The sequence below is a fragment of the Mixophyes fleayi genome, chromosome 5 (assembly GCF_038048845.1).
Source record: "Mixophyes fleayi isolate aMixFle1 chromosome 5, aMixFle1.hap1, whole genome shotgun sequence".
In the NCBI taxonomy this organism is placed as follows: Eukaryota; Metazoa; Chordata; class Amphibia; order Anura; family Limnodynastidae; genus Mixophyes; species Mixophyes fleayi.
This window is the reverse complement of record NC_134406.1, coordinates 258,049,077-258,076,375: the sequence shown is the minus strand read 5'-3', so window position 1 is coordinate 258,076,375 and position 27,299 is coordinate 258,049,077. Positions and strand designations below refer to the sequence as shown.

Here is a 27,299-nt window from a genome sequence, read left to right as displayed (position 1 = left end):
ATAGGTGCACCTATTATCATTATTCCTCCTCCAGAGATGGGAATTTATATCTATATATTTATGCATGCATATTGAGTGTTATTCATGTTTACATATGTTATTTGTTTTAATAAAATAATTTTAAACATCCACATTGCAATACCGGTTTTTGGGAGGATCTGTAGTACTACTGCATTTTGGCTGTTTATGTATTGTTTATTTACGGGGACACAGACCCCGTGCAGTAATTACTCAGTCCTTCTCCATAATTTGCCCCAAAATATTCTGTTGTTTTTACAGCTCCACCTCCATTTGCTGCCTCATACTATCATACATCCCCATGTCATCATAAAGCACCATGGCAGCATAATCTTATGCCAACATACACACTCAAGCTCCGTACTTCCACAGCCTTCTCAGGTCCCCTTCTTATATTTCAATGCCAAGTTAACTACAAGTTGATATACTGCTTATTGTTGGTTATAGTACAAAAGGTTGTGGTTCTTACAGTGACATCCAAGTGGCTAAATGTCACTATAGGAAGGGAAACCTTACAGCCATAACCAATATACTGCAGGTTGCTTCTTGTAGTAATTTGGACCTAGAGCCTTAGACCAATGTGTAATGTTCTCCTTCACCAGCAGACTCTACAACATAAATAAAAAAAACTCTGCAAACTGGCAGCCTTGCTGCATCAGCTACTCCGATATTAACTTTGACCGATATAATGCAAATGTGTCTACGGAAAGCTACCATCGGATTTCTGTCCATTACAAAGCATATGCTGGAAATGTATTTTCTTCCCACTATAGGAAGACACCTCCAACGCTGTTACAGCTTACTTGCTTTAATAACAGGTCTTCTTCTTCTTTGATATTTGTGAGAATGTCACTAAATGGACATTAGAGAGTCTGTAGATAGGTTTGCAATATTTTATATATGGCAAATTATGCTATCTACACATAACAGGCTTAAGTGACTTGTCCTGTTTACAAGATAAACTACTTTCATTAAGATGACATTGCTTGTTTGTCATCTTTCAAACTGATGACATATTGTTCTTAGATATACCAAAAAGCTGACTTCAACTGAAATCTTTGCATATTTGTATTGTGTCTTTCAATCAGATTGATTGTCCCTTCTTCTGGAATATATTTAAAAGTCAACTGCAAGATAAGGTTTAATATAAATATTTCAGCAATTTGGAATTGCCTTCTGAAACATCTAGGTATTAGCTGTTTTGTCATCTACTGCTGATAAGTCAACTCCATTCCGACGTCATGCTGCTTAAAGTATAAGTCACTAAGAATTAATAAATTGTACTTGCGTAATGATTTAGCACAGAAGATGCATTAAAGTGCCTGCCATTTATAGAAAAGCAGATTTAAACAACATGCTTGTTGTAACAGATGGCTTGATGTAATTCCAGGAAGTTCTCTGTTAGCCATCTGTAATTTTCTGAAAGATGTTAGCACCAGGAAGAAGAAAGTAGGGTGATCATTTGGGTATAAAACACACACAAATGTATATACAATCTGTTTAAGTTTTGATTACATGTCATATATAAATCTTCTATCATCTTATATAACATATAGCAGCCATTTCAATTCCCTATTTATTTTAAATGCTTCTTGCATGAAAAGAAGATCGATCTTCACGTTGTTGTATTCTTCACCTTTTTGTGACCCTGCGACCGATGTTATTTCACCATAAAAAGAATAGGACGAGCGAGAGACGTCCATTTTTTTGCACAATATTTTTGATTGCATGAAATTAATTATTATTGCCTGAATCGGCTCGCCACACTTTAGATGATAACGATAGTGAGATTCCATCACAAATGTGCTTGAATATCATTATATTCTATAAATAATGTCTATTTTGCTAAAAAAAACTACTCTAAAAAGCCTCTAATTATTAAAAAAAACAACTCTTAGAAGCTGACGCAACTGTTCGCTATAAAAACACGCTGCCATTACCACCATTGGGGCAAAGTATCACCCCTGATACCAGCTCTGTATTAGTTCTATTCAATTGTATAAATGTACCTGTTCTGTTAACGGCAAGTTAGTATGTTATTAATGGAAGGCAACACTGAAAAAGTAATTTAATGATTAAAGAAATTATTTTTTAAAGCGCCAGACTTTTGCCCATTTACTCACTGATTATTATTATTATTATTATTATTATCATTTATTTGTTGGGCACCACAAGGTATCCGCAGCGCCGCACACAGTACTAACAGTAGACTATGAAGGGTGAAACCATACAGAACAATGAACAAAAAGTACCAATACTTCAGAAACTCCGGCTAGTCATATGCAGTAAAGACATAGCGGAAGAACAGGTATGGAGACAGGAGGGGAGGGGGGCCTGCTCATACGAGTTTACATCCTAAGGAAGGGTAAACAGACCAGGCACAAGAGGAGCCAGTTGAGGCAAGAGGAGAGAAGGGAGGATGAGCAAAGGGAGGAGATGGGGGTTAAGTAGATGGTTGGTAGGCTTTGAGGAAGAGGTGAGTTTTGAGTGCACGCTTGAAGGAGCACAGAGTAGGAGAGAGACGGATGGAACGAGGGAGGTCGTTCCAGAGAAGGGGGGCTGCACGGGAAAAGTCTTGGATTCTGGAGTGGGAAGAGATGATAAGGGTGGAGGAGAGGCGGCGGTCGTTGGCAGAGTGCAGGGATCGGGCAGGAGTGTGAATGGAGAGGAGGTTAGAGATATAAGGGGCAGTAGAGTTGGAGAGAGCCTTGTAAGTGGTGGTGAGGAGTTTGAAAAGGATTCTGTAGGGAAAGGGGAGCCAGTGTAAGGCAAGGCAGAGAGGGGAGGCAGAGGAGGAGCGGCGTGAGAGGAAGATGAGTCTTGCGGCCCCATTGAGTATAGAGCGGAGGGGGGAGAGACGGAAGTGGGGCAGGCCAGTGAGGAGGAGGTTACAATAATCAAGGCGGGAGATGATGTGTGCGTGGATGATTGTTTTGGTGGCATCCTGAGAGAGAAAAGGACGGATGCGGGCGATGTTGCATAGTTGGAATCGACAGGCTTGGGCAAGGGAATGAATGTAGGGGAAAAATAGAGAGAGAGGACTCGAGGGTGACAACCAGGCAGCGAAGTTGGGTGACAGAGGAGATGGTGGTGTTGTTGACGACAATAGAGAGGTCCTCGTGGGATGGGAGTCTGGGCGGAGGAAAGACAATGAGTTCAGTTTTAGAGATATTGATTTTGAGAAAGCGCTCGGATATCCAGGAGGAGATGGCGGAGAGGCAGTCAGATACCCGAGCGAGGAGGGTGGAGGAAAGATCAGGAGAGGAGATATAGAGTTGAATGTCGTCAGCATAAAGGTGATACTGAAGACCGAAGGAGGAGATGAGAGCACAAAGGGAGGAAGTGTAGAGCAAAAAGAGTAGAGGGCCAAGAACAGAGCCCTGCGGGACTCCTACGGTGAGAGGGTAGGGGGAGGAGGAAGAACCAGATGTGGATACAGAGAAGGAGAGATTAGCGAGGTATGAGGCAAACCAGGAATGGACAGAACCAGAGAGGCCGAGAGAGAGAAGAGTTTGCAGCAGGAGGGGGTGGTCCATGGTGTCAAAGGCTGCAGAGAGGTCATGGAGGATGAGTACGGAGAAGTGACCCTTGAATTTGTCTGATAGGAGAACATTAGTAACCTTGGCCAGGGCAGTTTCGGTAGAATGGAGGGGGCGGTAGCCAGATTGGAGAAGGTCAAAGAGGGAATTGTTCGCGTGGTGCCTGGTTAGGCGGCTGCAGACAATCCGCTCAAGTAATTTGGAGGCATAGGGGATAAGAGAGATAGGGCGATAATTAGCAAGAGAGATGGGGTCAAGATTGGTTTTTTTTAGGATAGATAAGAGCGTGTTTAAAAGAGGAGGGTACTACACCAGAGGAGAGTGATAGGTTGAAAGGTGTGTTAGGTAAGAGCAGGCCGTTGGAGAGAGAGAGCAAAGGAGATGGGGGGGATGCGATCGAGAGGGCAGGTAGAGGGTGGAGAGGAAAGAATAAGGGAGCGAACTTCTTCACCGGTTGTAGGGCTGAAGGAGCACCAGAGTTGGTTGATGGGGGGAGGTAAAGCAATGAGGGTGGCGGGAGAAGGGGAGGAGGAGATGTTCAGTCTGATGGCCTCAATTTTGGAAGAGAAGAAAGTGGCAAAGTCAGAAGCGGAGAGGGAAGGCGGGACAGAGGGGGAGGGGGGGACAGGAGGGAGCTGAAGGTGGCAAAGAGGTGGCGGGGATTGGAGGACTGAGAAGAAATGAGGGACTTAAAGAAGGATTGTTTACCAAGGGAGAGGGCAGAGGAGAAAGAAGAGAGTATGAATTTAAAGTGGAGGAAGTCAGCCAGGGAGCGAGATTTCCTCCAGAGGCGTTCAGCAGTGCAAGAGCATTTTTGGAGGAAGCGGGTGAGTTTTGAGTGCCAGGGTTGGGGAATAATGCGGCGTCGGCAGATAGAAGAGGCCGGGGCAACAGCGTCCAGGGCAGTGGTGAGGGAGTGATTATAGAGAGAGGAGGCCTGGTCGGGACAGGCCAGGGAGGGAAGGGGTGAAAGGAGAGTTTCGATGTTGCGTGTGTGTGTCAAAAAATGCAAAACGCATACAAACACTGTTGCTGTGCACTGGATGCATTTGTGTTAGTTTGTGAAGGTGGCCCGTCACAAGCAGCGCATAAGTTTGCCCATTCATTTCAATAGCTTATTCATTTCAATGGGGTTTGCAGCATGTAGAAACACAACTAAAATTATTATTTTATCACAGCGACTGGCTAGTGGCTAAGAAAAGTCCAGGTCAATTCAGGTCACAGTAATTTAGGAGCGGACATTTGTAATGTTAAGTCGGCTTTTAGAGGATTTTTTTTCACATTGGATTATCAAAATAGAGGTATTCCCCATTATATTACAGAGACAGAAGGATTTCCCATTATATTATAATAAAGTTTTATAACAAAGTTGTGAACGAGGGTTTGGGGAGTGTTAAATACAATTACAGTTTGACTTGAAGTACATGTTTATACTTGTGGTTCAATAAACACCAGAATGTCCTTCCAGTCAATGGCTGCCAGTGCATGCTGGACCATGTAGTTCTACAATAGCTGGTAGCAGTTCCTCATTAGTTGAGACACAAACAGCTGGGGAATCAGCGCAAAGTTTTGTGTACAAGTTTCCTGTTCGCCAAACCACACGCTTGCCGCACGATGCCTAACATGTATGCAATTCCATTGTGCTGGATGACCCTAGCAGCAATGCAAGGCTATAATACAAAGACAGCGGATTTGCACACACAACAATTTCATATCAATACAACTGCAATGCAAAAAAAATAATTCAGTTTTTTGTGTGGAAATGACTACTAACCTATATATATGAAAGAACACATATTTTTTTCATCACAGTTGTCTGTTAATAATTTAACTAAATGGTTTTAATGTTTATAAGTTTATATAAACACTAATTTAAATATGGCTGAAAAATTTGATAGGAACCAATTTTAAAGTAAATCACTTTTATACTAGAAACCAAAATAAATGCTACAAAATCAACAAAATACACATATTCTGTATAAAATAAACTAAAATATATTATTAGTGCTAAATATGTTTCAGGCATTTAATTCTTTGATATGACTTTATTTTATGTCAGTTTTGTATTCAATAGAAACACCACATTGAAATGAAATTCCTCACACTACTGCCAATACAGATCTTTCTCTACCATACAGCTGCACATCTCTGAACATGCATAATAAATATCTTTTAGTCCATTACAGTAATGTTTTTGAATGTGTGCCGGACATAATGCTGATGAAATGTCTAAACTAGCAGTTGCTATTTTTCTTTCCTTCTGAATATGTCACTGTTTGCTGAATTTATTCTGATTTTTTTGACAGTGTTAAAAATAAACAGTAACTCTTCCAAAAAATTGTGGATAAGTAACAACAGATACGATTATTAAACATTTACCAGGTAGACGGACAAAACCGTAATCCCCTGGTAGAACTAAGGCATTCATTTGGGGTGGGGGGCTATTGAAGGAAACCCAGTTGTCAGACCCTTTAACCAAGCATGTCACATGACCTCTTGACATGTTCCTCTTTAACATTTCCATGACAATTTTACTAACAGTCTAATTTAATGCTGAATAAATAACATTTAGATATATTAAATAGTGGCTTATAAACTGTAATTTCTTGGAACGAGACTCATCAGATATAAGAAATCATCATCATCATTTATTTATATAGCGCCACTGATTCCGCAGCGCTGTACAGAGAAATCACTCACATCAGGCCCTGCCCCATTGGAGCTTACAATATAAATTCCCTAGCATACACACACACACTATCAATTTAGATAGGAGCCAGTTAACCTACCAGTATGTTTTTGGAGTGTGGGAGGAAACCCACGCAAACACGGGATAACATACAAACGCCACACAGATAAGGCCATGGTCGGGAATTGAACTCATGACACCAGTGCTGTGAGGCAGAAGTGCTAACCACTTAGCTAACCACTTAGCCACCATGCTGCCCATGATGATGATGATATTAAATAGTGGCTTACAATTTTTTTTTCTTGGAACGAGACTCATTAGATATAAGAAATGTATACTAATGGATATATTACTTTTCATTGGCATCAAACATTGTAATAAGATATTTTCCCATTCATTATACATACTTAAGCACAAGCATTATATATGTTATATACGAAATGTTTTGGATACACTATATTTCAGTCTGGTCATATCTACTTGTGTGTGAGTTATATCATTATCAAAACTTGACATCCGATAAGTATTCAGTGCCTACTTCATTAAAAACTAAAATTCGTATTCACTCACAAATATTTATCCAACCCCTCTTCACCATTTTAACATCATTACTTTTTTTACTACTATAAAGCAATTAACTTCTTTTAAATCATTAAGTTCTAGTAATTAATAGCAAATTCTTAATGTGCCTTAACCACAGCAGTGCAGTTATTACAGTTAATTAAAGGGGAAAACACCATTCTTTTGCATGGAGCAAGTTTCTTTATATGTTAGATGAAAAAGTACAATATTAACAGCATTTTGAGTTCTCATATTTATTAAATATTGAACAATTATTATGTAATAAAGAGTATGTAAGTGTGGATACCTTTTCAAAATAAATCTGTATTAATATCTAAAATGTTCTGTCTGGCAGAAAAATCTAATTAGTTTACACTAGAGACAAGCAAATATTTTTTGAATTGGTTCATAAGACAATATGAAATGTCAGTCCAATCATCTTATTTTTGGACAAATGTTGTTAATTTTAAAATCCATAGTAAAACAGTTTTATGTCAAATGTTCATTAAACATTCTTGAAAGTTTGCATACATATTTGTAAATGCTAATTGCAGCTCTTTTAGTCCTTTAGAGAAGCATTAAACTGCTAAAAAAAATCTTTCAACATTATTCAAAATCTGACCACTAGATAAACATTTCTCTGGCTATTTTTGAGTTAATATCTTGATGGCTCTCATTTGTGCTTAGGAACCCAAGTACAGATAGCGCAGTATTTACTGTAGCAATTAGCATGGAAGTGCGAGGAAAAATGCACCAAGATTCCCTATCCTAAGGGCTGGCAATTTGATACAACACGGTGTTGTCTGGCGGCTCATCACACATTCCCCATATATGTATGAAGTAATGTAAGGTTCTCTTTGGACCAGCACAAGACTTTAGTGATGTGCCGTAGGAAGTGTTGCCTCATCGTTGTTCTTGCGTCTCCAAACCCCTCCTACTTCTTATCTTGACAGGTGGAATGTAGAAGTTACATCCTGTGCTCCTCAGACTGGGGTGTGCCACTTGGCTATGACCAGAGCCTGATTAAGACACCATCGGACCCTAGAGAAGATATTGGTTTGGTCCACTTCCTCACGGGTTAGAGTAATCTGGGCCCTCAGTGGCCACTTGGGCTAGACGGGAACCTAGGATGCCAAGCACCACACTCCGAGCTTAACACTGATATTAAGGCGCAGCATTAAACAACATCACATCTAAGGAGCTGCCCGCTTCTTCTCCTTCACATCTGTGACAGGCCAGGTGCTACGAGTGGAGTCACTGCATTGACAATATGTCATTCATACAATCTTTTTGATGTTCCCTAACCATTGGTGCCCAAGCGACCGCCTAGGTTCACCTAATGCCAGCGTCGGTCCTGATTATGCCCATATATTTTAGAGAATAAAGAAAAGTGAAGATAGTTAAGACATTTACAAAACTTAATGGCTGTCTCATCAGGAAAATGTATTGTTAGGGTTTTTTGCTAGAGGTTGGAGATATGATAGAATTGAGTGATGGAAATGTGTTTTCACATTTATTAAATATCATTATAGGAGTGGAATACCAGACACAAACATGAATGTAACTTTAAATATGTACGACACTGAATTACATTCATTTGATTATTTATATTTCACTACAAGAGAGAGAAAAATGAGAATCATGAAAACTGTTTGTAAAATATTTAAGCGGCGTAGTGAGTACCCACTGAAAACTACATTTGCATAAGTACAATTAAGGAAAACTACAACAATTATCATAAATTGGGCTTAATTAGCTCGAACAAATGTTCTTCCTGCCACCATTTGTCTTCATGGGCTTAGCTGCAATATTCTCACTTTTAAAAGAGCAATGCACTAAAAAATGTCAGGTTTTGTATGCAGAGTGGAGTAGAAGAATATTGTCATCTGCGTTAATATGTTGCATTTAAATTTACAGTGTTTATGGACAAATAGGTGAGTAGGTGAGCGCTTTTCTCAAGCTGAAGATAATGTTCTCAAGCGGAAGATAATTCTGTGTAGTCATGTATGTTATCCGTCCCAGTATAATGGCATCATTTGTATGTTCAGTTATTTCAGCAGCATAACCAAATCAGATTGCTTCATTAAGTATGTTCAGTTATGCCAGTTAGATCGATTAGTAGCAGTGTATTTCAGTGATGTGCAACCTCATACATTTCAGGGGCTGCATGGGCAGCCCTCTAACCTTCAACAGGCCCTCTAACATTCCATATGGCACATTACCCTTAATCTCAGTAATAAGCAAAACAATACATTTAATCATTGAAAGAGACACCTATCTGTAATAACATGTCACAGGGCATTTTATACAAGTGTTACAAGCCATAACAAACAAATCTGACAATATAGCAGGGAGCTGAGGGCAGAAAGTGAAAGCTTGGAGGGTGGCCTGTCACCCAAGGGCCATTTGTCACCCATCACCCGTAAATATACATTCATCTCCTCACTTGTCTCAAAATATCTCCCAACTCGACACCTCCATTCTGCACAAGGTCTGTGTCTCTCTTCCACTCTCATTACCTGCTCCCATTCCCGGTTACAGGACTTTTTCGGTCTGCACCCAAATTGTGGAATTCCCTCACTCGCACAATAAGACTTTCCTTCAAGCGTTCTTTGAAAACTCACCTCTTCAGACAAGCTTATAATATTCCTCAACCACCATCTTAATCTCCCTAGGTTACCCTATTACCACCCTCTACAAAGCTAACACAAGACAACAACCCTCTGACCAACATTGCTGTGTGACTAATTATACAGCCCACACGATACTTTTTACCTTTGTATTCTAGATGAAAAATATGCAATATGATGTAGCACTTACTCTTGTGTATCAAGCTCCCATTGTCCCATAGATTGTAAGCTTGCGATCATGGCTCTCTTTCCTCTATGTCTGTATGTATTACCCTGTATTGTTTTATTATTGTTTGATCTCAAATGTAAAGTGCTATAGAATTTGCTGGTGCTATATAAATAAATAAATGATGATGAGAATGAATATCCATGTCCAAGTGTGATAACATAATTGTATTGTAGAGTTCTGTCACCTAATTGTTTGGCATGTAAGAGTTAGTAACACTGACCCCTGTTCCCTAAATAATGGGTACGTCTTTGTATAATTTTATCTATTTTGTTTTACCCAATGTATATATACTTGGCAGGCACACTTTCATGGAGCTTACAGCCATACTTATAAATGTGTACTCTATCTTCTGAGATGTTGAAATTAATTATATTATTAAAATATTTAAATAAATCCTTCTCACTTTCCATTGCAACAGTTCAATCCCTCCCTTGGTATATTCAATCTCAAGCTCATCTACTGAGAGGTTTGCATACATACATGTACACAAGAGGGGGTGAATGCACAATTACTAGGTAAGGCAGAAAGGAGAGAGGGGGATCTCAACAGGATTACATATTGTCTATAATGCCATTGATCAAATATGGATTACTGCCAGAGAAGATACTCTGATAAAAATAAATGCATTACGTTTGAACTCCAGTAAATGATTCTCGGTGGGGTTAATGAATTTCTAAAACAATAATGTCATTTATATTTTTTGCCTTTGGAACACTTTTAATTAAGTCTAATCTGAAGTCACAGCTGAAAGTCTGCATCTCAGCACTTAACGGCATTGATATCGTGTTCATTGTTGGACTACAATTTGAACTGTCTGCGTCAAATACTGCAAATTACAGAAATCAAATAACATAATTATATAAGCCACTACTTTCGTTTACTAATAATCAAGTAATTACATCAAGTACTACTGTGTCCTGTAGCTTTCAAATAATGAGTATATGTCTGAAGACGTAAGACTTCTGTATACAAACATCCATTTTTATTGTTTGATGTATGGATAATTACTTTGGTACCACAATTAAATAGATTAATCACCTTCATTCACACTCTTTACTGCAAACTTAGACAAGTTGATAGGCTATATTGATCCTAAAAGTGTGTTGTGTGCTTTTAATATCCGTAAAGTGCAGTCTAAGTCTATTGGGGTCTACATTTCTGGAAGGTCTAATATTGATTAAACATTATATGTGCTTCATATGCATCCCCTTATGGAGACTAAGCATTATTGACTTTTTATAAGGTCACAATTACTTATCAGCCAAGTTTTAACAACCCAACGGAGACTAGAAGACATAGCCCTTCTCCTTACATCTACTATAGACATGCAAACATGCTCTAACTGAAGCTGGTTTTGGATAAAGTAACTAGCAGGACACCAGTCTGGTGGTTTAGCTGATATCACGTTAAGAAGACTAGGCTGGCTAGCACAGAGGCTATTCTTTGGGAATGTAGGTTGTTCATGCAATTCTGTGCCAGCCATTTCATTGGTTAACAAAAATAAAATTAAGAATGGCAATCTTATTGCTTGAGAAAGAGTTCTGCGGGTCTGTGCAACTGACATTTTCTAAATCAATATGATTCTAAATAGCCATAACATTTTAGGCAAGTATTCTAATAGTGTCTATACTGCATTGAAAAATAGAAGAAAGTATTTGGCCTTATTCTCTCTGATCATGGGGAAAGAATTTTATGTATCCCTGTCTCTGACGTTGCCCATACACACTGATTTTGTTGGTCAATTTGGCCATTGAAGATTGAGAGCTCTTTCACACATATATAAAAGTTCATTTTTGAAAAAAAAAAAATATGCATTGTAACTACTTAATAAACTCATATTCTCTATGAAAGTATTACATTTTTATTAAACACTTATTTAGTCAACATTCTTAAAAGGAAGTCAATCCTGAAACAACAAACATAAGACAAAACTTGCTTAGACCACTTTATTTAATTTCATATCATTATGTTATTACAGTGTTTGGTTTCATTACAGGCAGCGAAAATAATATGTTATAAATTATATCTTGTTGCTTAAATGCAGAAGATTTTTCAATACACAAATGCTTGTTGTTTGTTGTATTATAATGTAACTTCTAGTTAAAAGAATTAAAAAACAATATGCATTGTAAACCACACACTTTAGCTATAACAGGTAAACATGTTGGGCCTGATTCATTAAGGATCTTAACTTAAGAAACTTCTTATTTCAGTCTCCTGGACAAAACCATGTTACAATGCAAGGGGTGCAAATTAGTATTCTGTTTTGCACATAGGTAAAATACTGACTGTTTTTTCATGTAGCACACAAATATCAACTTTAAATTTCAGTGTACAAATAAGCTATCAAGTATTTGTGTGCAACATGAAAAAACAGTCAGTATTTAACTTATGTGCAACACAAAATACTAATTTGCACCCCTTGCATTGTAAAATGGATTTGTCCAGGAGACTTAAATAACAAGTTTCTTAAGTTAAGATCCTTAATGAGTCAGGCCCGTTATGATTAAAGCGCATTAGACAATGTAATGTATTTTTCAGCACGTATCCTTGCAAAATATAATTTACACACTTGTCATCACGTATTTTAAAAAATGTGCATATCAATTAAATTAGCACATTAACACATTCACATGGTGTTTGGACCTATTTATAGTCCAAGAGTTCGGAATCCATGTTATTGATGAACATGTGAGATGGCTTTTAATTGGTCACAGTGTGTATGGGCACAACATGACTACCAATGAGATGTTGATTCTTTGAATCTTTAAATGTCAATCATGACTGACAAGTAATGAGGTTGAATGACTGCTTTTGCACTGTGTGTAGTCAAGATATGACCTCAATAGCTGTACCACATAAGGGTTGTCCATTTAGCCTGAATTCTGAACAGCCAGATATGTCTGATTTGGCTACCTGCAAATAAGGACATGTGCCTTTATGCAATGTCAGACATATTCACTTTCATATTTACCCGGAGTTACAATAACATTTGTATAGATAGTATTTTCTCATTGCTTGCAAAGGGAAACACTGTTTTCCTGGAATACAAGAGTGTTTCAGAAATGCTGACAAATGAATGTGAAGCTTTGTAGTATCACAGGGAGACAGTGTTTCCCATTGAAGCATAGGTCAAAGTGGAAATTCAGAAGTGGTGTAATGAAAAATGTAACTGAATGGCATCCTGGCCCTTGAAGCGTTTGGTAATTTAATAGGTTCAAATTCATTTAGCCCTAATTTTTACATGCATTTAAACTTTTTATTAAAATAAACCACCACCTTCTCTCTTTCTCTCTCTCCTCCTCCCCCACTCCCCTCCCCACGCCTACTCCTACTCACTCCAGGCGCAACCTTGACGCTCTCGATCCTGCTACTCTGTCCTCTACTCTTGACACTCTTCTTTCTCCCCTTTCCCCCCAGGCCTGCCCCAACCTGGCGGTCTCCTTCTACAACCACACCCTCACCTCTGCTCTTGATGCCATCGCCGCGGCCCACTCTGTCAAACCCCGTTGCTCATAACCCCAACCTTGGCACTCCAAATTCACCCGCTTCCTCCAAAAATGCTCCCGTACGGCTGAACGACACTGGAGAAAATCCCGCTCCCTGGCTGATTTTCTCCACTTCAAGTTCATCCTCTCTTCCTATAGCTCCGCTCTGTCTCTTGCCAAACAATCTTTTTTTAAATCCCTTATCTCCTCCCAGTCCTCCAATCCCCACCGCCTCTTCGCCACCTTCAACAACCTCCAGTCCCCCCCGCCCCTCCTCTCCCCTCCTCCCTGACCGCCACTGACTTTGTCTCCTTCTCCTCTAAAATCGAGGCCATCCGACTCGAAATCTCCTCCTCCCCTCGACCACCCTCCCTCCCTCTCCCTCTAGCCACCACTCCCTCTTCTCCTTCCGCCCCACTACGGGAGACAAAGTCCACTCTCTCATTTCATCCTCTCCTCCATCTTCCTGTCCCCTGGACCCCATCCCCTCCCACCTCCTTCGCTCTCTTTCCCCTGCCACCTGCTCCCACCTCGCCCACCTCTTCAACCTCTCCCTCTCCACCGGCATCTTCCCCTCCTCCTTCAAACATGCTCCTTTATCCCCCATTCATAAGAAACCTAATCTTGACCCCACCTCTCCCTCCAACTATCACCTCATCTCTCTTCTCCCGTTTGCCTCCAAAATACTTGAGAGGCTCGTCTTCAGCCGCCTCTCCACCTACCTCTCTGATCACTCCCTCCTCGATCCTCTCCAATCTGGCTTCAGCCCCCTCCACTCCACTGAAACTGCCCTGGCCATAGTCACCAACGATCTCCTCTCTGCTAAAGCTAGGGGCCACTTCTCCCTTCTCATTCTCTTAAATCTCTCAGCAGCCTTCGACACCGTTGACCACCCACTCTTGTTCCACACCCTTCAATCCTTTGGCCTCTCCGGCTCCGCCCTGTCCTGGTTCACCTCTTACCTTGCTAACCGTACCTTCTCTGCCTCCACCTCTGGATCTATCTCCCCCCTCCTCCCTTCCAGTAGGGGTCCCCCAAGGCTCTGTTCTCGGACCCCTACTGTTCTCTCTTTACACCTCTTCCCTGGATGAACTCATCAGCTCCTTTGGTCTCAAGTACCACCTTTATGCGGATGACACCCAACTCTAACTTTCCTCTCCCGGTCTCTCTCCCTCCCTCCTTTGCAGGGTGTCCACCTGCCTCTCCGCCATCTCCTCCTGGATACCCTCTAGATTCCTCAAACTTAATCTCGCTAAAACCGAACTTATTGTCTTTCCCCCCGCTCATTCCCGACCTTTCTATCACCGTTCTCAACTCCTCTATTTCCCCTGTTCCTCAACTTCGCTGCCTCAGCGTCACCCTGGACTCCTCTCTCTCCTTTGCCCCTCATATTCTCTCTATCGCTAAATCCTGCCGCTTCCAGCTGCGTAACATCGCACGCATTTGGCCCTTCCTCTCCCAAGATGCCATTAAAGCTCTTGTCCACTCTCTTATTATCTCCCGCTTGGACTACTGTAACCTCCTCCTTACTGGCCTCCCCCGCTCTCATCTCGCTCCCCTTCGCTCCATACTCAATGCTGCCACTCGGTTCATTTTCCTTTCTCGCCGCTCCTCTTCTGTCTTACCCCTCTACCAATCCCTCCACTGGCTCCCCATCCCCTACAGAATCGTGTTCAAGCTCCTCACTCTTACTTTCAAGGCCCTCTCCAACTCCACTGCTCCATTCATGCTCCATCCTGCCCTTTGCACTCGGCTAACGACCCCCGCGCCTCTCTTCCCCCCTGGTTACCTCCTCCCATGTTTGCATCAAAGACTTCTTCCGTGCTGCCCCCCTCCAATGGAACCAGCTCCCCCGCTCCATCAGAACTTCCCCCCAACCTGTCCAGCTTCAAACGGGCCTTAAAAACCCACCTCTTCCTTAAAGCCCTTCAGTCCCCCACCTAATTGACCTCCTCCCAGTCTCCCCCTACCCCCCTCCCAATCCTGCCCTTCCTCCTGTCCCCCTCTTACCTCCCTCCTTTTCATTCTCCTCTCCCCCCTCTCCGTCTCTGCCTCTGTTCTTCCCATTCCCTCCTCCTACCATTGCGTCTCTGTCCGTCCTACACTCCCCTTAGATTGTACGCTCCTTCGAGCAGGGCCTCCTCTCCTTCTGTTCTCCACCACCTTAACTCTGCTCATCAGCTCCTTGTCTCTTCCATGAGGTCCTCCTGCCCTTCTACCCCTCTCTCTACCCCCCTGGGGGCTCTCACCTCTCATCTAGCTGTACATTGAGCTTCGGAGTTACTGTGCTTTTTGTTAACTGTACCGTGCTGTCTCACCCTGTATCGTGTTTCTGTCTGTCCCTGTACGGTGCTACGGATACCTAGTGGCGCCCTATAAATAAAAAATAATAATAATGATAATAAAATGAAAAGCTATAGTTATGGAAAACTATCCATTCTGTGTCCCCCACCTCTTCCATGTTTCACATAAATAATGGAATACAGAATCACACATAGACTCACAGATGTAACAGAGATCTGACCCCATCACTAGATAAAATGTTTATCTGTCTGGATAATATAAAGTTATACATGCAACAGGCGTGCACTTAGGGGGGTTTCCAATTGAATGGAACCCCCCCTCCATAACCAGAAGCTTAATGTTCACATCTAACAGCCAGGGGTGACTCTTAGAGAAGCAGACCAGCTGCTTCTCTTTTAGGGCTGATTGAGGGTGGCGGGGGTGGTCGATTGCCCTCCCTAGCCCAATATCTGTCTCTCTCCTCCCTCCTCCTGACTGTCTGTATTGTGTAATGAGGGGGCAGTGTGATGCAGGGGGACAATGCAATGTAAGGGGAGAGAGTGATGATAGGGTCAGTGTGATATAGGGGGACAGAATAATGAGGGGCATAGTGCAACATATACCCCCTTTAAAAATCCTGCTTTTGTCCATGTGCACAAATAGAATAGAAAAAGGGATTTTCCTTTAATGGGGCACTCCTATTATTAGGTTTTAAATAAAATAGGACTGTGTCCAATTTGTTATGTGGATACAACACAATTTTTTTAAGAAAACCTGCCCCTCTCCTAAGAAGAGACCACTTCTGTACGTATAAATCCAAAATTGGGGCATACAATTTCTTTATAAGTCATAACAAGTGACAAGATAATCCATCCCAAAAGTTAAAAGTCTAGCATAGTTAGAATAAGATCAGATGAAGATCAAAAACTCCAATTACAATATAAAATATCATATTTTTTCTTTTTTTTTCTTATGTTTTAATAGTTATAGACACAGCAAGTCTTGTTATTATTCATTAGCTATACTCCTATATAGCGCATAGTATAATTATGAGATGTAAATCTAAATGGGGGCACTTTATAGTACAACATGCGGCATGCCTGTGACATTAACTTCTAGAGTTTCCAATCACCAGTGTATTTATGAACACAATTGGCCCCTGATTCATCAAGTCACCCAACAAGTCACAGATCTGGTTGATGCGTGCGCTGATGAATTCGGGTGTAGGTCTGCTCTGCTCTACTACAAGATGCTGCAGTATACATCCAATACCAATGTGTAATATATATTTGCAAAAGAACTCATGAAAAATAAACTATTCAATTAATGTCACCTGTTATAATATATAATGTAATAATGTTATAACATAATAATATAAGCATTATTGATAAAACAGTTATAAAAAATGGTTTGTTTTCTTTTAAAAAATATTTTTATTTTCCACACAATATCATCATCATCACCATTCATTTATATAGCGCCACTGATTCCGCAGCGCTGTACAGAGAACTCATTCACATCAGTCCCTGCCCCAATGGAGCTTACAGTCTAAATTCCCTAACATACAGACAGACAGAGAGAGAGAGACTAGGGTCAATTTTGATAGCAGCCAATTAACCTACTAATATGTTTGTGCAATTAGTCTGATCTTAATGTCTACTAAACATAAAATAAATTTTTACAGATTGCAAACACGTTATAGCATTCGCACAACACCGTCATCACTAGTAATCAGGAGCAGGAGATACGGCAGAAAATCAAGTAACTTTGAGATGCCCAAAAATTGAATTTAACGTGGCTGCGTGTGCTCAAGTATGGCACGGCCTTACTGTACATTGACTGAAGGCGATCGCCCCTTCCCCGTTCCGTTCCCTCCCAGAAATCATAGTCTGTTGCAAGCGTCCTTTGCATCAGAAAATAAATTAAATGTGGTTGCGTTTAGTTGTGTATAGCCCGATCTGGGCATACGCAGATTAATAGTGCACGATATTCCCAACATCGGCAGATATGCTCATTGATGAATCAGGCCCATTATGTTCTATGTTCAGACAGTAAACACCATTCAGTTAGTCTATATCAATCTGCTCTTTGCTGAATGTAGTGTGCTTATAAACATTAAAAGTAACACAGCGCACTTGTATCACTCTCTGAGCTGGCTTCAAATGTAGCAGCATGCAGCTTAACTCAGTAATTAACTCGGAAAAAGCAGGGAGAGATGTGCTTCTGCTGTTTTCTTTCTTATGTTATCATATCCTTTCCGATCTTAATTGTAAGTAAATTACTGGTAGCCTTTATATATAAATACATATAAATATATACATACTTTATTATTATTATTATTATTATTATTATTATTATTATTATTATTAATAATAATAATAATAATAATAATTGCTGAATCTGCAGGCTTACAGTGGGAGAAGTGCCAGTATGACATACCACTGTATATCGGCCCACTTTGACCACTGGGTGTAACCAAACATACTTGTGACATCTAACTGACGAGACTGTGACACAAGCCTTAGCTTTTAATTGTTTCAGCTTAAATGTGAGGTTTTTTTTTTTATCTCAGCGTTGTTTGCATTGGGAAAAGAGGTTAAATTGATATTAATGGCAGACAGAGTAAAACCACATGGACTATTTTCAGTTGACCATGGCAGAATGAACCTGCATTCCTGTTGCATAGCATGAAATACGTTGCAGATACATTATACTACAAAATATAAGTGGGAACATTCCCACAAGGACCGCACTCCTCATTTTGCACAACACCTAGACCAGTATGGGCAACAGGCAGCCTTAGGGCCTCTTGTGGCCCTCTGAGCTTCACCTGTGGCCCCCAGCTCCTTTCTGCTTCATATGTTATAGCTTGTAACACTTGTTTAAAATGCCTGCTGATCTGTTATTACAGATAGGTGCCTCTTTTTTTGATTAAATGTAATTGTTTTAACTTATTACTGAGATTAAGGGTAATTTTGAAGGTTATAGGTGCTACCATGTGGCCCCCAAAGTGGTTCAGTCACCTGGTCCATCAACAAGGTCTCAATGTAGTTACTATTAAAATGTTAATATCCAATGACAACTGTGAGTCTTATATACATTATATAAAGTTTTCTCTAAACCTGATCTTGGGGAACAAATATTGTTATACTTTTATTTTTATAAACAGTAAGCCCACATTTTACAAAAGAGAGATTTGATGGGAACAGTCATCTCTAATCACAGCCGAGCAAAATTGGATAAGACAGATAATAATTTCAAGGATAACATAACATTGAAAGTAATTTTTTTGCATTGTAATTAGCTCACCAGGGGAAGATTCTTCAAATATATATATATATATAATGTCCTTGATAAGAAAAATAAGGTAGATGTCTATTAACAGTGAGAGTGGAAGTACACTCCTAAATAATATATCTGAAAAACGTTCTCTAGAAGAATAGAGTTCTAGAATGTTTATTCCCAGTGCTCTAATTACCTCGACATCCATGATCTTTTGGACTTGCTAGATTTTTGTAGCTCACTCGAAAAGACGGAACTCTATAGAGTGGTTGAATACAAAGGCTATTTGTCAATCATTATCCTGCTTGCCCTTGAAGCTGTTTGGATACAGTTGATCAATTGATTCTCATTCAGTTCAACAATTATTGGACCTTTGCAGTAAGGTGGCTGATTGGTTGTCCTCCAATTTACCATACTAATATTTCTCTTTTTCTGACACTGACATTTGTTCTTCATCTATCCCTCAATACGTATGGGTCCAAGATCCAGTACGGGGTCCTCTTCTAATCCCCCGATATACATTTCCTCTGAGAGAACTCATTAGATCATTTGTATTCGGTTATCATATTTATGCAGATATTACCTTAAGTTTCCTGTCTATACCAAAAATGCTGCCAGAGATCAGGATGAAATTGTCTAATATTCTAGGGCTATTTCGACATGACCGACCACATGCCAGCTTACAATAAAAAGCCAAAATAGAAAATGTAATACCAGTGGATTCTATTCATTGCCTAAAGGTTATATATGATTAAACTTTCTCATTTTCTTTTCAAGTAAGATCTGTTCTTAGAACACATATTTTTGTCTTTCAAAATATTAATCAAATTAACCATTTTTCCTCAAAACTACAGTTTAAACTTTAAAGTATGCCCTCACTCTCTCTTGCTTTGATTACGGCAACCTTCTGCGATCTGGTTTACCTTCCTGTCGCCTACCTATCAGTTCATCCACTAAATTTCCAAGTGGATGAACAGGAGAAAGTGGATGAATACAACCTCTTAATACACCTCTGAGGTTTGTCTTCAGTACCAATTATATTAATCACAACTCAAAAACATATATTACAATAAGTTTAGTACACTTATGAATACATTAAACCTGATATCAGACATTTCTGATGTCAGGTTTAATGTTTTATTAAATGTACTAAACTTATTTATTTATAATTGGTACTGCTGGCAACTCTCAGCACTGTACTTTATCTCCACTAAATTTGCAGTACTCTCCCCAAATTGATTCCAACTCACACTCAACTCAAATCTCTCTCTTTTCGTCCACTACATTGCCTACAAAGTCCTTGTTTTCAAATTCTTATAATTATTCAGTGGTCGATCTAAGAGGGGAAGATCGGGGGGTATTATGATGAGATTTGAGATGTATAAATGGATAGTGTTGTTGATGGTTTTATAGGTGAATGTAAGTATTTTGCATTAGATTTTGGAGGTCACGGGAAGCTAGTGTAGGGCAAGAGAAGAAGTTTAGATGTCTGCGTCATCCATTTTTTAGGAGGTTCTTGAAAGATCCATTGCAATAGGCGTTGTGGACATAACCTGGTATTGTTAGTCCTTCCACAAATGTTCTCGCTGTAACCTCTCTAATACAACTCAACCTGAGTATTATACAATTATCTTTACTGATACAGAACAAACATGGAAATTAAATTTAAAAAATAAATACATTTTAAAGTAAAAATGTCTTGGAATTTATCGAGCGCTATATTATTTATCACCAAATTTAATCATTATTGTAATGTTTCTTTTTTTATTGCAATTTCCACTACTCAACAGTCATTTTGCATCTGACATGATATATATCAATTTCCATGTAATTTTGTGTGTAGAATCCAAATATAATGATTTTATATTCAGAAATTTGATATCACGTAAGATTTTTGAGCCATTTTGAGAAACTGAAATTCGTTAAGTATTTAATTACCATGGGCCTGATTCATTAAGGAAAGTTAAGTGAAATAAAATGAGTAAGGAGTCTCCTGGACAAAACCATGTTACATTGCAAGGGGTGCAAATTAGTTTTCTCTTTTGTACATAAGCTAAATACTGTCTGTTTTTAATTTAGTACACAAACATCAACTTAAAATTTCAGTGTGCAAATAAGCTATCAAGTATTTGTGTGCTACATGAAAAAACAGACAGTATTCGACTTATGTGCCAAAGAGAAAACTAATTTGCACCCCTTGCATTGCAACATGGTTTTGTCCAGGAGTCTGCTTACTGATTTTTTTTCACTTAACTTTCCTTAATGAATCAGGCCCAGTAAGTGCTCTGCAAGAATACCTTCATCAATGTGTGTGTGTGTGTGTGTGTGTGTATTTGTGTGCGTGTGTGTGTGTACTGATGTTAACGGTTAAATGATAGAGTTTGGTGTTCAGTTTGGTGTTCATCACAATACTAGTGAGTGGCGACTGTTTATTGATTCTTCGGAGAGTAGTCTGATAGCAGCGTTACTCCATAGTGGGAACAAACTCTCTTCACTGCCTCTGGCCTAGTCAGTGGACGTGAAAGAAACTTATGAAAGTACGGCTGTGTTGTTGGAGGGAATCCAGTATGAGGATCATGGATGGAATCTTTGTTGTGACATAAAGGTAGGTGCGCTGCTGTTAGGCTTGCAAGTGGGTTCACAAAGTTTTTCTGTCTTCTGTGTTTAAGGGACAACAGAGATACTAAAAATTACTATATCACAAAGAAGTGGCCAGAGAGAGAAACCTGTGTTGCTGGGAGAGAAACTTCAAGTACACTCCATTGGTTGAGCCGCATAAAATCATTTTACCTCCGCTTCACATTAAGTTGGGCATAATGAAGAATTTCGTGAAAAACTCTGGATAAAGAAGGCCAGACTTTCAGTTATCTGAAGGAACAGTTTCCGAAGTTAAGCGAAGCAAAGCTAAAATAAGGCATATTTGTAGGCCCCGAAATAAGGAAATATATTTACGGATGAAATACTTAACGCTAAATTGACAGAAATTGAGTCTGCTGCTTGGTCCTCCTACAAGGCTGCTGTGCGTTGATTCTTAGGGAACAGAAAAGAGGCCAACTATGTGTCCATATGAATGAAACATAGAACAACTACAAGAATATGGGTTGTAGAATATAACTTAAAATTCACTTTTTACATTCCCATCTAGACTTTCCCTGACAACCTGGGTAGTCTAAGTGATGAACAGGGGGAACGTTTACACCAAGACATTCCTAAAGCAACGTGACTTTACATTTGATCTTTCATTAACAATTACATTATGTCTACTTTGGATTGTTATGAGTTTTTTGAAGTTTAGTTTCTGCAGTTTTTAAGCATTTCCGTAGTTTAATACTATATTATAAATTAATACGATGAGAATATTTAAATTCTATAGAGATTAATTGAAATTTTCACTTATCCTTTTTCAGATATAGCAATTACCGCTTTTGTTAGTTGTGCGTCTCTAATAAATGTGACTTTATAGTTATAATCTGATTTTTCCACTGAATTCAGCATCTCTAAATTAGGCGAAGACACAAATTCATATGCCAGACACAGAGAATATTTTAAAATTTGTTGAGTAGTGTAATCAATGTTTTTTCATTGATAAATTCCCCTGATTGTATCACTGTCTCAAGATACAGTAAATCGTATTTTAGCTGTCTAAAACAAATGAGAACAATTAATTAAGACATGATAAATTAGGGGAACGTGTTGGTGAATTCCACCTGCTATGTTCGGATATAACTGTTGCTGAGATGATAAATTATTTATCTTTCAGTGCAGAAAAGCATTGGAATGAATGTGAACATAAATGTTGGTTGGCTGGTTTCTCCAAAAGGAAATCAATCAAGTTTTGCTATTTTTTTGTTCCAAATATGTCACTAAAAATATATAGTTTATAGCAAAATTAAATAAAGCCATTTTCGCATGTATATCCCGAGGCCCACTGAGGTCTTCGGCAAAACAAAAAGTAAAAATGCAGACCGCCTACCCACCACTAAATCACGTATTTCAATGTGCTTACCTATAAGATGAAAAAGAAACAATAGAATGTTTTATCATTGTAATTAAATGTAGCACAAATTTAAACTTGCATGTGATAACTTAATAAACAAAATTTGGTCATAATACAGTGAATGACCCCTCGTAATGTTTGCCTGTAAGAACCTTATGTCAAGAATACATGTGAGTAGAACAGACCACACCAAAATGAAATTATTTTAAATTATAGTTTAGATAAGCTTAGGCTCTAGTTCTATATACAGCAATTTGTTACATGATAAGGGGGAGAATTACCAACCTGCAGTTTCTTCATACCGCAGGTTTTTCTATGAGATTTGCTCATACAGAAACAGGAGGGGTAGCAGTGTTCTTGTCCCTTGACAAAAATGGACTGGAAATGACTGGAAACTAATGTTATTGAGGTTAATAATCATGTAGGAACAAAAAAGAGCCAAATTATGTGATTTTAGCAAAAAAAAAAGGTATTTTAGAAAAAAAAAGGGATCCAAAACCAAAAAACATGAGGGCAGTTTTGCCAAAACCAAAACCAAAACACGAAGTTAATCCAGATCCAAAACAAAACCAAAACCAAAACAGGTTAGTGAACATCTCTAGTAGAAACTAGTAGCTCCTAGACAGACCTAACTAATTGTATGCCACACAAATGAGTAGTACCTGTATTTTGCATACTTGAAATCACTCATAAATTGGAGGATAAACTGAAAGCTAAAATTATAAATGCATAGGATTGAGAAATATTAGGACCAAAGAAAAAGAAGGTTGGTTCACTATCCTTGGACTGATTATTGGCATGAATAGAACTGGGATTTCTGAGGTACAGAATTAAAGAAAGCCACCAGGGGTTAACATTTCATCTGCTATGATAGTCTGTATTGTGTAACTACTATTTTTATTGCAATTTAAGCATTTTATTATATATTGAACCAATGCTCCCTCTAAGCTGAGTGATCTGGAAATTAAAGCTTAAAGGACAACCCTAGCCAAAGAAAAACCTCAACTAGTAAAACTAGTCACATATGCACTATTATGCAGGCACAAAGAATGTTTAATCAAAGCAAATCTGCACACAGGATGTTGGAGAAGCTGGTTAAACAACACTTGTGCCTATTTAGGGTGGGGCACACACAGGTTTTTAGTCAAACTAATGGGTCTTTCTTTTATAAATGTTATTCTGGATGACAGTCTCCATTAATTAAATGAGAATAATATATTGTGAGCTGCTGTTTAGTGCAACCCTACATACTATATATTTTTCTAAAATTTAAAATGTTAACACTATCATTTCTATATTCCTCAGCTTATAGACAATAGTGGAATGGACAATATAAAGCTTACTAAAGGATAATGTATATGGTTTATAAAAAAATGAATAATTTAAAGATGCATTAAATAATGTCTAAATATGGGGTGTTAAGATTGTCTATCCTTCACATTTCAGGATAACGGGATTTCTTCTTCCTCCTCCTGTAACCAGTACGGGATCTGTATTTTCATTGCGTTTGACCAGTGACTTTGCAGTTAGCGCACATGGCTTCAAAATATTTTACGAAGGTAAGAGTTTTTATATTACTATGTAACATTGTTTTGGTCAAAAAAGTTATTTCAATGCTGAGCATATAGAACAATTAACTGCTAGTGTAATAGAATGTTTGGACCACATAATAATAAATATATTGTGCTCTCCTTTGACAAAATAAAAGTATGTTGGCTCAGTGGATCGAAGGAAACAGGTGGCTACTTAGCTTTTATGGAACTACAAGTCTCAGCACACCCTACCAGATAAAAATATTTCTGATTATTGTACATGTTTCCACACATATAAATGGAGGAGGTTTACAATTTTTTTTAATTATATATATATATATATATATGTATATATATGAGAAATGTTCTTGGTTCCAAATACAAATTAATTCAGGAGTGGATTAAAAACTTGATGTTATATGTATTAAAATATTAGCCATGTTTGGTTGTTTTACTGGAAATGTAAAAGGCTTACTCTCTTCCCCCCGCACCTAGTGGAACTGGGAGATGGGTAGATATTGCCCCAGTTCTTCTCCCATGTTAACAACCAGCAGATCTCTGAATGTGTAGATTAAAAGGTAGCTGATTGGACCATAGTAAGATGACATTCTAACCATTGTTAATGATCTTCATAGCCTGCTGTAAGGTCAACAGCCAGCCTGCAAGAAGGAAATATCCCTTTTACGTTGTGATCTGGTTATCTGGCATGTTGCCAGGATGACCAGATCTTTGAGGTCAATCTCTCTACTGGTGGAGGTCCTACAGCTCTAAGGCTGAGTGTTGCTAAAACAAAGGCTTACTCAAGAAGCAAAAAGCCACCGGGCAGGGGCAGGTTGGGTTGGGAGTCAGGGGGGAAACTGCCCCCCGATCTGGTCCCATAGTGGGTTACCTTGGGCAAGGACACTGGTCCACCTGCATTTTTTCCTTTAAAATGTTCCTAATAGTCAAGTCTTACCCCCTGGGCTAGAATTTGCCAGCCCTCCCTTGCCGTCGGGGATCCATTCAGCAGTGTAATAAATATATGGAGTTGGTAATCTTGGCTGGCAGGAAAGGAGGCATAATGCTGGAGACGGGCACATGGTAAAACAAATAGGTCACAGATTTCCACAGTTCTCTACTAGTTGCTCATACAAGCAGTGTTTTCAGAAAAAATGGAAAGGTTTTGTAAATAATGAAGGACTAGTCCTAAAGTTTGGTTTAGACTTTGGAGTGGCTTAACCACTTTTCATCACGTACATTGGCATTCAAGCCCTCAATCACGCAAATAACTATGCAATTACTAAATGACCTTACTTCTCCATTTGGCCATTAAAAGTGTAACTGTTGTGTCACTGTCTCGCTGTACCTTAGCTCCACCATTTTACAATGAAAGACAGTTAAAAGAAAAAAATAATATATCACATGGTGTAGTAGTATCTTATTTAGAAAATCTGTAAACCAGAATGAAAGAAGGAACCTCTCTCTGCTGACTGCAGCTTTGAAAACGAAGATATATTATCAGCATAACTTAGCTGTCAAGATGACATTCTACAGTCACCAGATTAACCGATTCAGTTAAAAGTAACAAAAATACTTTTGATCTCTGTTCTAGTGAGTAAAAGATGAAGGGGCCTTATGTGAACCATTTTGTTTATGCTATTTTTTGCACTATTTATTGGGACCATCTTTTGATATGTCTGTTTTTTCTACTAGGTAGTACAAGGTATGGATATTATAAGGTCAAAGGGTCTTCTCACCAAAGTATTCAGTTTATAGTCACAAGTAAAAAAATAATTCCACTTTCTAAGTAGAGCCTTAACAAATTACCTGAAAGAAGGGAATTCCTGCCTTGTGCCCTTTCCCTGTCTGGCAGGGGGACCCTTGATGAAACCAGACCTCCACAAGGTAAAAGAGAATAATGTTGGGTCCACTAAACCTAGTCCCCCAACCAAGTCATTCAGTGCTTCCGTTTGCCAATGTAATTAAGTTTGAATTCAAGTCCCAGCACTGTAATGGTTAACGTTGACACTTTAAATGTTATTGAATCAGTTGACTTTAAAGGTGGATGGATGCTGTGTGTAATATACTTCTCTAGATAGAGAGGCCTTCAAGACATGAATCCTGAATGACTTATAACCTGCTTTAAAACACACACTCATTCCCAACTGTACGATATGAGACTCACACTTTCTTCCCCGAAGCATTAGACATGCATGTTGTCTTGTTCTAATAATGTTTTCTTGAAACAACATGTTTCTTTTGGCCTGAACAGCAACAAGCTGACAGCATTTGCTGACCTTTATAAAACTGGTGACTTCATCTATTGGGTATAGAAATTGATTTTTTTTTTCTTCGGGTTATGTAAAGAAAGAACAGAGACTGTGCATTGTAATATTTTAGTAGGAAAGTGCAACTTTGCAGTAAAAAATAAAAATTCCACAATACAAACCTTTGAGTTGGATCACAATGTGGAGGCCACCGTTTCGGTCTGAACCAATATTCAGAATAATAAAATCTATCAATTTGTTATATGCTAGTGACAACACTGTGGCATGAGGAACTTTGTGACTCATGTCTCAGCAATGTCCGAGTAAATTGATAGTCCGAATTTTGGTTCACCCCAGGAATGACGATTCCATTGTGTTTAAGGCACAGGTCCACTTTGAGTCTAATTTATAGTTGTACACATTTGCGCTACAAACGTCGCAGATAAATGAGTGCACAAAAAGAGCATACTTAGCGTACTTGTTAAGTCTGATGTATCCTAAAATGCGTGCTCAAACATGGTATTGATTGCACAAGGCGTTCATTGGTCATACCTAACGTGCATAGAGATCTGGCTGGACAGTGTTAGTAATAAATGCTAAAGTCACATTTGTACACAATATAATAATGTAATGAAGTATACTACACGCAAGACAGAATAGTGTTGTGACAGTTATCATAAAACGGTGAAAGTCGAATTTTCCATATAAAACGTAATTTCATAAAAATACCCCCATGTCTGTTGTTTACCACTGCGAGGTTTTGGGAAACTTGCACAAACCTGTGCAAACCTTGCACTCATATATA

The 27,299-nt window shown here is 38.9% G+C and overlaps 1 protein-coding gene across 1 annotated transcript in view; it reads left to right on the top strand.

Annotated features, from left to right (window-relative positions):
• CSMD3 (CUB and Sushi multiple domains 3) overlaps positions 1-27,299 on the top strand; it is an 853,424-nt gene that overhangs the window by 117,363 nt on the left and 708,762 nt on the right. The window contains exon 3 of the mRNA XM_075213978.1: positions 24,163-24,275. Coding sequence (XP_075070079.1) covers positions 24,163-24,275 — 113 coding nt within the window. The remainder of the gene's footprint in view (positions 1-24,162; positions 24,276-27,299) is intronic.